Source organism: Capsicum annuum, chromosome 6, assembly GCF_002878395.1.
Source record: "Capsicum annuum cultivar UCD-10X-F1 chromosome 6, UCD10Xv1.1, whole genome shotgun sequence".
Classification (NCBI taxonomy): domain Eukaryota; kingdom Viridiplantae; phylum Streptophyta; class Magnoliopsida; order Solanales; family Solanaceae; genus Capsicum; species Capsicum annuum.
In genome coordinates, this window is record NC_061116.1 from 227,271,439 (window position 1) to 227,284,296 (window position 12,858).

The following is a 12,858-nucleotide window of genomic DNA, read 5'->3' on the forward strand; positions in this document are numbered from 1 at the left end:
ATGATGAATTATATATTAAGTCTGTCGATACATGTATCTTCCTTGGATGAATTGGGAGCTAATTATGTATCGACAGACCCAAAATAAAATAAAAAAATGACAGCTAATGATGTATCTCTACAAAGAAAAAAATGTATCTTCACTTAATATATAATTCAAAATCGAAAAAAAGTATTAGAAGTTAATTATGTATCTTTACAAAGAAAAAAATATATCGAAAGCTGATTATGTATATGGACAGATCATAAATGGATTTTTTTTAGAAATTATGTAAAATGACAATTTTTTTTATAATTAAACTCCAAACCGTCGAAATTTATGTTGTTTGTCCAAAAAAATATGGTGATTATCTTCTTTCCTTTTTCTTGAAAAGAGGTAATTTCTATGACATTGTGGGCTGGCAGTTACTGAAAAATAATTCCAAAGTATAACCTGTATTTCTTCACGGTAGAGTTAGGCTGAAGAAATATTAGAGGGAACTGATTAGACATAATATGGATCAAGGACACAAATAGAAAGTAGTGAAAGATACGGAGTAGTTTAGAGGGCTAGTACGGACGGATATGGCGTAGCTAGTAAATAGGAGTACTCTGGTGTAGCCTTGCTAGTAGCCGTAGGAGGGTTGGGGTGTGGGTGTGGGGGGAGTGTTCTCGATTTAACAGTGTAGTGTACTACTTTATGGGTGATTTTCTTTTCTATATTTCATCTTGTTCATGTTTTATTTCGACTTTATTTATTGTCTTTGATCCTAAGTCAGGATCTATTCGAAACAATCTGTCTATTTTTTCGAAAATAGTGATATGAACTGCGTACATTTTATCCCACTATGATGTTGTTGTAGTAGTACTAGCATGGTCCAATTTAGAAGCAAAGTCATCCTAAATCATCCTTAATTGGGGGGCAACTAAAGAATCTCTTACTTTGCTGTTTTCTTAAACCCCACAATACCAACTATCCTTAACCTGCACCCTCCCTCCAACATGGCTTCTTCTTTTTCCTATGTTCCCACGCTTCCTTTTATCAAACAGTTTCTTAATAATAAGTTGTTCTTTTTACTTCATTCTGTCCTTAAAATTCTATTTTCTTATTTTTTTACGTGAACCCCACTTGTAATAACTCTAACCCAGATCAAGAATGAAGTTTTTTAATGGAATGTGTTTTAATTTCTTCTTCGTTTTCTGTGTACTGGCATCTGACTCATTTTCCTTTGATAATTTTCATCAAACGTAAGCACTTTTACTGGATGTTTTACATACCCTTTTGTGTTTCGTGCATGCATTTACGATCTTCAAGTGTCATTAGTGTGCGCTCTTTATGTTTGTAAAGCTTGGTTTGTTGCTCTTTCTAATTCATAAGCTTTATAACTATGTTGAGCTTAGTGAGTTGGTGTTACCGGAGGCGGACTCAGGATTTTTACTAGGTGTTCAAAATATAAAGATGTAAATATACGGGGAGAAACCAATAAGATTTAACATCCCCTTTATTATATACATAAATAAAAATTAATACCTTTACGTACTCTGATCTGGCTCCGCCCCATATCTGTTCATTCCATGACATTTGTATGTTACAGTTCAGTTTCCCTTTTACTCCTGTTGCCATCATTTCGACGAAACAAAGTGTCACGGACCAGTAATGTTTGTTGAGCATGAAATGCTTCAAAGTTTAGTAGCTTATTATATTACAGACCAGCACTTTTTGTCTCGGAGTAACTGTCGACGTTGTCTCATCAAACTTCACTTGGTCTTGTTGTGTTTCAGCTTTTTCTTGTTTTGTACATATAGAGGCAGTTGCTTTCGCTATCTTTGTATTGTTGCTTCATGCCTTCTGATGTTTCTAGGTATTGTTATCTTTCTATTTTTGACAGGTTTCCTATTGTAGAGCCTGATCCTGGTCACACAAAACTTCGCCTTGTGAGAGAAGGACTAGAGGCAATAGAAAGGATAACAACGCCCATTGCAGCTGTTGCTGTAAGTCTCTGCATAAATCTTTAGTATTTCATTGCCGGCTGCAATAAAATTATCATGTGACAAAAAGATCTTGGAAATTTGAGTCTCCTTGATGTTATTTGGTGATGATTGGAGTTATTGAGTAAGTTTGGCACTGGCTCAATATGTTTTTGCTGATGCATTTCGTTTATCGAAATTTCCTGTTGCAACTATCTCTTTTGTATTAAAAGTTATAACATAGTTGCTAGAATTTGACCAGGTGATTGGTCCATATCGTTCAGGAAAATCGTTCCTCCTGAATCAGCTCCTTTCCCTTTCTTGTAATGAAGGTGAATCCTCAAGACTTACTATTTAAGTTCACAATTGTGCTTTACTTGTTAGGTTGCTGTTAATTGCCAGCACAAGGCCTTCGTGCATTTTCATAAGCAATTGATTTTTAGAGCTCTACGATTACTACAGGTTTTGGTGTTGGGCATATGCGTGATACTAAGACTAAAGGTGTGTGCGCAAGATTTTGCTGGGGCAATCGGTACTGAGGAGATATAGACATTATCTAACATTCCATTTCCCTCTTCTTCCAGGTATATGGATTTGGGGTACTCCAATAGAGTTGGACATTGATGGAGGAAAAACTTCTGTTTTCTACCTTGACACTGAAGGTTTTGAAAGTATTGGAAAGTCAAATGTGTATGATGACCGGTAATATGGAAGTTCCGAGAGACAATATTTCTATAATAATGTTATCTTTTTATAAAGAACATTGCCAGAATACAGTGTGACTAGTCATGTCTTTTTGTTCTTTGTTGTTCAGGATTTTTTCCCTTGCAACTATTCTGAGTTCTGTGCTTATATATAATCTACCTGAGACGGTTCGTTACTCTGTTCATGACTTTTACTCTCTTTATTTTCGAGTGTTTATGTTAAACCTTTATAATTTAGTATTGCACAGCGTATGTCTTTTAGTTTTTCATGTTCTATTGCAACAGAAAACAGAATAATCTGTTGGTTATCCATGACTATTGAGTGATTGAATAAGGATATTAGTAACAATGGGTGACAGATTGGTTGTTGCTTCAAGTTACTTGTTGAAATCTAAGTTGTGCCTTGAATGAGGTTTTCACTTATGGTATTGTAATTCTTATGAGGTATTTACACGAGCAATAATTAAGAAGGAAGAATAAATCATGATAGAAAGGCGAGTACGTAGTTTTTACTGAGATCAAGCTCTGTTGCATTTAGCAATATATAAATTGGTTGAGTTAGATATGCATTGCTTTGTTATAAAGATTGTGTTAACTGATACAAAATCATACCTGCTAATATTGTGCAAAATGTTCGATTCATGATTCATGTAATCCACTGAGCGTCCAGCATATGCAAACGTTAGCAGAAGAATTGATTGTACTAAGCAGTTTGCGCTCGATATATTCTTGTCTAATATATAGATTGGACACTAGGAACTTATCCTAATATGGTTCAGGTTGTGATTCTACGAGCAGCAGCTTATATAATACTCGCATATTGGCCTACTAGCAAGCGTGACTTCCTTAATGGTGTTTTGTGCATTTGTTTTATGTTTTAGATCCGTGAAGCTGACATATCGCAACTGTCATTTGCCGTTGAAATTGCTGAAGAGTTCTATGGAAGGTCCAATTCCAACTATTCATTTCAAAATTTTCTAGTTTCACATATGACTTTTCTGTTTCTAAGTCATTCAGAGTCTCTTTTCTTATCTGACTTTGTTGTTTCATCCATGTTTATCGCTCTCCCTGGAACCCAGAGTTAAGGTAAGCATTTATCTTTGATTAATCTTTCACCTCAACAAAAAGTCACAAAGAAATAAAGGAAGAAGCAGATCATTAACCAGAAAAGTGACATACTTATGGGGTGGGTGTTCTGTAGGGGCAAGACGTTGCTTTCGAACCAGCAAAGCTCCTATGGCTTATCCAGCGTGATTTTCTACGTAAGTAGAAAAACAAGATACCATATATGTTCATAACTGCATTAAAAAATGCATGTCGTGTATTGTGGAATATATCCTCTGATTGCAGAAATTACCTAAAACTCAAAACATGTCTGTGTACCAATATAATTGTATCCGTTTACATGGTACTTTTGTTACAGTATGTTCATTTCCCCTTTGACTAGCACTTAGATGTCTTGTGTCGGTCTTCTATTCCTTCTCTTGGAATCTCTCTAAGTTTGTATTATTAACAGAAGGAACATCTGTGCAAGAAATGGTCAACGAAGCTCTACGACGAGTCCCTAACAGTGATGGTTGGTTTGCTTATCTTTGTATGCATGTACTGTGAGTAACTTTAGAATTTATTGAATAGTTACTTGTGGTTTACTCTTTCTGTTTCTGCAGGTGATGCAAATATTGATAAGGTACTTGTTAGCCCATATGTTATTGGGCCTTTAGTTTATGGACCTTTAGGTTATTGGCTATGTATATATATAGCCTACTTTTGTTTTAGTTAGTTTTTCATGTTTTTCAGATTATATTGTAAACCTTAGGCTTTCTTTCTTTCAATAAAGTTCTATTAACATGGTATCAAAGCTAGTTTGATCCATGTCCTTTGATTTGTTGGTTGAAGATTTTGTAGCAGGCACCTACTGCGCGGATCGAACTCCGCGGTGAGTTCGCTGGGGGTACGGGGGGCAGCGCGCCCCCGTCCGGGGTTCGGGGCGGAGCCCCGAATTTTGAGGTGCTGCTGTATTCGTTTGCTGTCTGGTATTGTTCGTCTTTCGTTCTTTTGCTTGCTGCCATTGTTGTTCGTTCGGAATTGTTCAACCTAGGGTTTTGTATCTTTTTGTTTTTTTGAATTGTTTGTGTGTTGCTGTGTTTACAATGACTGGAAAGGATGATTCTCTCCAGTCCATTAGTACTCAATTAGATGGTAAGAACTATGCCTATTGGAGTTATGTCATGAAGAATTTTCTTCGTGGGAAGAATATGTGGGGTTATATCACTGGAGTAAAACTAAGACCTATCGATGATAAAACTGAAAATTTTGATTTGTTGGTGGACTTATGGGAAACTAATAACTCCAAGATTATCACTTGGATCAACAATTCTGTAACTCAGTCAATTGGTATGCAATTGGCTAAGTATGACACAGCAAAGGAGGTCTGGGATCATTTGGAAAGACTGTACACTCAGTCTAATTTTGCTAAGCAGTACCAGTTGGAGTATGATATCCGTGCTCTTCAACAGCATGATCTCAGTATTCAAGATTTTTATGCTGCCATGTCGGATTTGTGGAATCAATTGGCACTTACTGAATCTGCAGAGTTAAAAGGTTTTGGGTCGTACATTGCTAGACGGGAAGAGCAACGCTTGGTTCAGTTTTTGATGGCACTACGTTCTGACTTTGAGGGCCTACGTGGAACAATCCTTCATCGATCTCCCCTCCCTACTGTTGATTCTGTGGTTCATGAACTGATTGCAGAGGAGACTCGTATCAAGTCTCAAGTGGATAAAGGGTCTAAAGTAACTACTACTCCTGTCGTGTTTGCTGCTTCAACTGATCAGTCTAGGCCACCACGTACTCAGACTCGACAATCTCCTAACGTTGCATTTGATGAGTGTGCATTCTGCAAACAGAAAAATCATTGGAAGGCTCAGTGTCCGTTGTTACTTAACAAGGTCAAACAGCCTCAATCTGGGCAGCAACAGAAATATGGGCAGCAAAAGTCTCCGTCACGCTCCTCTGGTGCTCCTCCATGGTCATCTCGTCCTCCACAGTTCGCTGCTGCTGCACCATCTGTAGATGTTGAGTCTGTTAGCACTATGCCACCTTCTGCGTTGGATCCCCAGGTTTTCGAACAGTTCAGACAGTTCTTCGTTTCTAATCCTACGGCCATGTCAGCATCTATGTCTCATTCGGGTTCAGTTTCTTCTAGTACCTCAGGTATTCCTTCCTCCTTGTGGATATTGGATTCTGGTGCGTCTCATCACATGTCCCCTCATTTGTCATCGTTTGGTTCTTTGTCACCTATTTCACCAATCTCTGTTATGTCCGCGAGTGCTGTACCTATGTCAGTCGAGGGTGTTGGTTCTGTTACTACCCCTCACATTGTCCTCTCTGATGTTTATTACATTCCCAAACTTGCTTTAAATCTTGTTTCGGTCAGTCAGTTGTGTAAGGCTGGTAATTGGGTGTTTTTTTCTGATTCTGTTTGTGTTATACAGGACCAACACACTCAGAGGGTGATTGGGACCGGCCATAGGTTGGGGGAACTCTATGTCTTGGAGAATCTCAAAGTGTCTGCAGTTGCCGCCTCTAGCATAGATTTATCTTCTTTTCGTTTGAGTCCTTTGTCTTCTCAGTTTTATCTTTGGCATTCCAGATTAGGACATGTGTCAGTTTCACGTTTACGTTTTTTGGTCTCTAGTGGTGCTTTGGGTCATGTGAACACTAGTGATATTTCAGATTGTAGTGGTTGTAAACTGGCAAAATTTTCTGCCTTACCGTTTAATAAAAGTGTGTCTTATTCTGTTGCTCCTTTTGATATTATTCATTCTGATGTATGGGGACCAGCGCCAGTATCCACTAAGGGTGGATCGACCTATTATGTTTCGTTTATAGATGACTATACTCGTTATACCTGGGTGTATCTTATGAAACGCAGATCTGATTTCTTTGGCATTTACAACAACTTTAGAGCCCTTGTTAAAACACAACATTCGGCTGTGATAAAGTGTTTCAGGTGTGACTTAGGGGGTGAATATACCTCTAATGACTTCACTCAGTTACTTGCCTCTGATGGTACCATACACCAGTCATCGTGTACCGACACTCCTGAGCAGAACGGTCTGGCAGAAAGAAAACATCGTCATATTGTTGAGACAGCACGCTCTTTACTTTTGTCTGCAGAGGTTCCTAGTATTTTTTGGGGAGAAGCAGTCCTAACTGCTGTATATGTGATTAATCGTATTCCTACTGCATTGACTTCAGGGATGTCTCCGTTTGAGAAACTATATGGTCACCCGCCGAATTATTCTGCATTACGAGTTTTTGGATGTACTTGCTTTGTTCTTCGTCCTCATGTTGAACGAAATAAGTTAGGGTCAAAATCAGCTATATGTGTGTTTTTGGGGTATGGTATTGGACAAAAAGGATATCGTTGCTATGATCCTGTAAGTCAGAAATTATATGTTTCACGACATGTCACTTTTTTGGAACATATTCCTTTTTATTCCATTCCAGCTAAAACCCATGATGTGACAAAGTCAGATATTCGGCTTATTGATCCCTTTGGGATTGACATAGAGGTTCCAGTTCCGGATCCATCCATGCCTTCTGGTGTGCCACCTGATAGTGCTTCAGCCTCGCCTGTGCCTGAGTCTGCTCCTTCGACTGTTGAGACTGGAGACCCACCACCTCTGAGGAGGTCTACTCGACCTTGTAAGTCCACCAAACTGCCAGATTTTTCCTATTCTACATATTCAGCCTCATTTGCTTCCTTTATTGCAAACATACATCATTTGTCTGAACCTGAGTCGTATAGAGAGGCTGTGTCTGATCCTCTTTGGCAGAATGCTATGGCTGAGGAACTTGCTGCTCTTCATCATACACATACATGGGATTTGGTTACTCTCCCACCTGGTAAGCATGCGATTGGTTGTCGATGGGTGTATAAGATAAAAACAAAATCTGATGGGTCTGTTGAGCGATACAAGGCAAGACTTGTGGCAAAAGGGTACTCACAACAATATGGTATGGATTATGAGGAGACTTTTTCCCCCGTAGCAAAGATGACGACTGTTCGCACTATGATTGCTGTTGCATCCGTTCGACAGTGGAAGATATTTCAGATGGATGTCAAGAATGCTTTTCTGAATGGTGATCTCCACGAGGAAGTTTATATGACTCCTCCCCCAGGTATTGACCACCAGCCAGGTGAAGTTTGTCGGCTTCGAAAAGCTTTATACGGTCTCAAACAAGCCCCTCGTGCTTGGTTTGAGAAATTCTCCACTGTTATTACTTCCCTTGGATTTGTCCCGAGTAACCATGATTCAGCATTGTTTGTTAGATGTACAAGTGCAGGGCGAATTCTATTGTCCTTATATGGAGATGATATGATTATTACTGGTGATGATCATAGTGGTATTGAGTTATTGAAGCATGATTTGGCTCATCGATTTGCAATGAAGGACTTGGGCTTGCTGCGTTATTTTCTGGGTATTGAGGTGGCTCAGTCTAAGAAAGGGTATCTTCTTTCTCAGACTAAGTATATATCTGACTTGTTTACACGGGCGCGTCTTTCTGACAACAGGACTGTAGATACCCCCCTTGAAACCAATGCACGTTACTCTCCTAGTGATGGTGTTCCATTATCAGATCCGAGTCTTTATCGGACTATTGTGGGTAGTTTGGTTTATCTTACGGTTACTCATCCAGATATAGCACATGCAGTTCATGTTGTTAGCCAGTTTGTTACTGCTCCTACTTCTGTTCACTGGGGAGCTGTACTTCGTATTCTAAGGTATCTTCGTGGCACTCAGTTTCAAAATCTCTTGTTTCCCTCGACGTCATCTCTCGAGTTGCGAGCCTATAGTGATGCTGATTGGGATGGAGATCGCAATGATCGTAAATCCACCACTGGTTTTTGTGTGTTTCTTGGAGACTCTTTAATCTCGTGGAAGAGCAAGAAACAAGATGTTGTCTCTAGATCTTCCACGGAGGCTGAGTATCGTGCTATGGCTGTGACTACATGTGAGATTATTTGGTTACGTTGGCTTCTTGCAGATATGGGGGTTCACATTTCTATGCCTACTCCCCTGCATTGTGATAACAAAAGTGCGGTACAAATTGCAAAGAATTCTGTCTTCCATGAGCGTACGAAGCACATTGAGATTGATTGTCACTTCACCCGTCATCATTTACAGCTCGGGACCATATCGCTTCCTTTTGTTCCATCGTCTTTGCAGATTGCTGACCTTTTTACGAAGGCTCAGTCGGCGTCTCGATTTCGTTTTTTGTGTGACAAACTCTCAATGCTTATTGCTGTTGCATTGTGAGTTTGAGGGGGGATGTTAGCCCATATGTTATTGGGCCTTTAGTTTATGGACCTTTAGGTTATTGACTATGTATATATATAGCCTACTTTTGTTTTAGTTAGTTTTTCATGTTTTTCAGATTATATTGTAAACCTTAGGCTTTCTTTCTTTCAATAAAGTTCTATTAACAGTACTTTCTATAGGCTGCATTATGCAAATTATAAAGATACTTGCATAACTAGATATACTTGTTACGGTTCATTGTAGCAGGTGAATCAGATTCGAGATTCATTAGCTGTAATGGGTGACAATAACACAGCCTTCAGCTTACCACAAGTATGACTTACCTTTGCTATGCATGAGTCTTTTCTTCTTGATTTTGTAATTCACAACTTACTGCAATGACAATAGTTGATTTGGATTTGCTTAGATATCTTCTTCTTCATTGTTACTGCAAAAAGAAAATGGTCCTCAAATTTTATACTCTGACCTCGAAAAGCTTCCTCTATAATTGTGAGCATGTACATCTCTTTGTGGATTAATCGTTGATGCTATTTGTTGCTTAGTGGTATATAGACAAATCACTTCTATCTATCATCGCTCTTCTTATGGCCATGATATCCTTGCTTAGGAATAAGGCGCAGTTTTCTCTCTCTATAACAACTTAGTATTCGTCATGAAACATGGAGGGGAGGGGGGTCTGGTTGCATTTATATTAGGGAACGGTAAAGATGCATGTTGAGGATATCGTAGCAAACTGGATTTCTTGTCATCAGTTGAACATTTCTCCTATTGGAACTCAGAATGATGCATCAAGCCATCAACACTCTTAGCTCTTCTGCAGCCTCATCTTCATCGCACGAAGCTTTGTGACATGAAGGATGTTGAACTAGATCCTGATTATGTCAATAAGAGGGAGCAATTGAAAGAAGTTGTTGCATCTATCATTCGTCCAAAGATTGTCCAGGGTAAATTTCTCAACGGGAAGGAGTTCGTATTGTTCTTTGAGCAGGTGAGTCTCTTATTTGTTAACTTTCCTGGTTTTAGCTTAACAACTTTTGGAGAACTGATGACATTGATTAATCTTTTCTCTTTAATGGTAAATTGGAGTTAGATACTTGACGCCTTGAATCAAGGAGAGATTCCATCTACAGGCTCCCTCGTGGAGGTTTTCAACAAGGGTATTCTAGAGCGGTGTTTAAAACTGTACACCGAGCAGATGGCTATCATAGTTTTACCAATGCAAGGGGAGTCTTTGCAAAAAGCTCATGGACAGCAGAGAGATGCAGCAATGGAAGTTTTTGGGGAACAACATTTTGGTCGTCGCCATGCAAGGAAATCAGTCGATCAATTGGAAGCGGAGATTGAAAAGGTTAGAAATTTATAGTAGCAGGCATGGCTTTATGCATCGATCTCTACTAGTTTTTCTTAATTCCATGTATTTGCAGGTGTATAAGGATATCAGGTTGGCAAATGAATATCAGTCCTCAAAGCTGTGTGAGGCTATGTATACTAGATGCGAGGACAAAATGGACGAACTTCAGGCCCTTAGACTTCCTTCAATGGCAAAATTCAACGCCAGCTTCCTCCAATGCAACCAAAGTTTTGAAAGAGAATGTGTTGGACCTTCTAACAGTTACTACCAACAGCGAATGATGAAGGTTTTCGCGCAGTTACTTTTTTAGCACTTTGCTGCTTTTTGAAGTTTGGTCCATCTCCTCAGTTGTTGTGTTTAATATAACGTGCTTGTATTTGGATGTGCCTTTCAATTATGCAGATGTTGGGGAAGTCAAAATCTTTATTCATTAAGGAATATAATCAGAGACTGCTCAAGTGGCTGGTGGTTTTCTCACTGGTCATGGTGGTGTTAGGGCGGTTCGTTATAAAGTTCTTTTTGGTGGAGCTTGGTGCATGGATACTCTTTGTCTTCTTAGAAACATATACGAGGATGTTTTGGTCCGACGACTGGCTTTACTTCAATCCAGTCTGGAATTCTTTCCTAGCAACTTGGGAAACACTTGTGTATAATCCTATTCTTGATCTGGACAGGTAACATAAAGTCTTACTTTTTCTAACAACACTTAATTTTATACTTCTCATTCTGTCCTAATTAGTGACATGCTCGTGTTACCATACGAATGTCATGACACGTTTAAACTTCGTGCCTAGTCAAACAATGTGTGCTAAGTTTAGACAAGTTTCATTTGCTTGGTGCTGCAGATGGGCTATTCCTATATGTGTGGTAGCTGCAATAGTTGTGGTTAATTGGCGATGTTACAGGAGGATGCGACATGGTCCTAGGTGGTCGTTACCTGTGTACAGAAATCATAAAGATCGGAGTAATTGAAATGGTTGCTAACTGCCAGTCCGAGGCAGATCTAAGGCGCGTTTGCAGGTTCAAGTGTTCCCAGCTATACTATGTATATATAATGTATTCAAAAAAAAAAATTATACATATAGCTATACGGATTGGCAGAAGACCTCAAACAGGTCATGAACTTGTTGTAACTTGTAACACTTTTTATTCTTACAATACATATGCAGAGCTTCTACTTTCCTGAAAACTGTTTCATTCAAAAATCAGATCGTGGAAATCATAAAAGGACAACTCAATGCACCAAGTATTTGTTATGTTTGAAGTCCAGTAAAGGAACGAGTACACTGAATCCGTTCTAGGTAGTCCAAAATTTTGCAAAAGACTTTTCAGGGCTTGAAAACTGTCAAATTCAGTGCTTGTCTTGTAGTGAATTTAGCAATTAGCATTGAGCATATAACATTTGATGATATTGCACTAACTTTTGTATTATGTATATATTTATATACTCTTCGAAAATACATTGAATTCTTCAAATTAAAACAAAAAGAAGAAATACAAAAAAGCCTTCTGTACAAGAAAAGCTGATCAAGCTATACTTTCTCTATATATCCCATGGATTGTTATACAAAAATGAAACCATAGAGAGAAAAAAAAACTCAGTATTTGCTCTTTCTTGCTCACTTTGATTTGATTTCCCAGTTTCTTGAAGAACCAAATAAGCTTCGCCTTTGGATTCTCCTGACATTACTGAGACCAGTATTTTAGATGAACGTCTAAATTCTGAATCCGCCACACATCTATAGGCATGCTAAGCCTTTAGCTTCAGATCCTTTCATGATTCTAAGCCTTCTGCAAGAATTGATGAACATATCCCATGGTACATCACCAGCAAGCATCCAATCACCATCTTTGTCTTCATATGTTGCTACGTAATCACATCCATTGTATCCTTCTCTTTCTGAGCATACACCTGAAATTTATAAATAAATCAAAAAAAAAAAAATCATTAGACTCATAACTAATTTGTTAAAATTTACCATAGTGAATCGTATTTTCATGAACTAATTTTGTTAAAACTTACCAATGGAGCATTTGAACATGTTGTCTAAAGCCTTGAGTAATTGTGGATAACTCTTGTAAACATTAAGGTTAATTTTCCTTAAATAAGCTGCACCATCCATGCTCACTTTAACGTAGCTAGCTTGTAACACGTTCTTCCTGTAAGATCGAACAGGTGGCCAACCAACAACTTGTGCTCTGAAATAAATCATTAACAAAAATTGTTAGTAATTTTTACATCACTAAATTAAAAAGCGAAAAGCGTCGAGAGAGAGTACTTACTTTGGTGCTGGCTCATCATCGTTACTATTGATCATATCAGATGAAGGTCTTTTGTTGGTAATTTTACTAGCAGATGATGATGAGTCTGTTCCAGGTAAACCTAATCTCAGCTCTGTTCCAGCCATTTCCATTATGATGTAAATTTCTCTGTGTTTCTGATGAGATGTGAAGAAATTGTTGAATTTGCAATTGTTGTGAATAATGATGAAGGAAGAGAAGGGAAGTGTAATTTATATAGCGATAGA

General features: G+C 38.4%; 2 protein-coding genes across 4 annotated transcripts; one reads left to right on the forward strand and one right to left on the reverse strand.

The window, feature by feature from the left end:
- The first annotated feature begins 971 nt into the window (after positions 1-971).
- On the forward strand, positions 972-11,917 carry LOC107874568 (guanylate-binding protein 5). 3 transcript variants are annotated; one of them, XM_016721330.2, is made up of 18 exons: positions 972-1,226; positions 1,868-1,970; positions 2,209-2,278; positions 2,409-2,447; positions 2,531-2,648; positions 2,761-2,818; positions 3,532-3,596; positions 3,730-3,736; positions 3,852-3,912; positions 4,167-4,226; positions 4,318-4,337; positions 9,226-9,291; positions 9,800-9,967; positions 10,070-10,327; positions 10,404-10,616; positions 10,733-11,004; positions 11,176-11,350; positions 11,500-11,917. In XM_016721330.2, the coding sequence occupies exons 1-17, from the start codon at positions 1,135-1,137 to the stop codon at positions 11,300-11,302; spliced, it is 1,797 nt and encodes a 598-aa protein (XP_016576816.2). In that variant the 5' UTR covers positions 972-1,134; the 3' UTR covers positions 11,303-11,350; positions 11,500-11,917. The 3 variants fall into 3 exon arrangements, with proteins under 3 accessions (XP_016576816.2, XP_016576815.2, XP_047270227.1); XM_016721329.2 differs by having other exon boundaries at positions 11,176-11,917; XM_047414271.1 differs by lacking the exon at positions 2,209-2,278 and having other exon boundaries at positions 1,193-1,226; positions 2,331-2,447; positions 11,176-11,917.
- On the reverse strand, positions 11,742-12,858 carry LOC107874569 (auxin-induced protein 22D). The gene is made up of 3 exons (XM_016721331.2): positions 12,614-12,858; positions 12,354-12,529; positions 11,742-12,242 (listed from the first exon to the last, which is right to left on the reverse strand). The coding sequence occupies exons 1-3, from the start codon at positions 12,742-12,744 to the stop codon at positions 12,070-12,072; spliced, it is 480 nt and encodes a 159-aa protein (XP_016576817.1). The 5' UTR covers positions 12,745-12,858; the 3' UTR covers positions 11,742-12,069.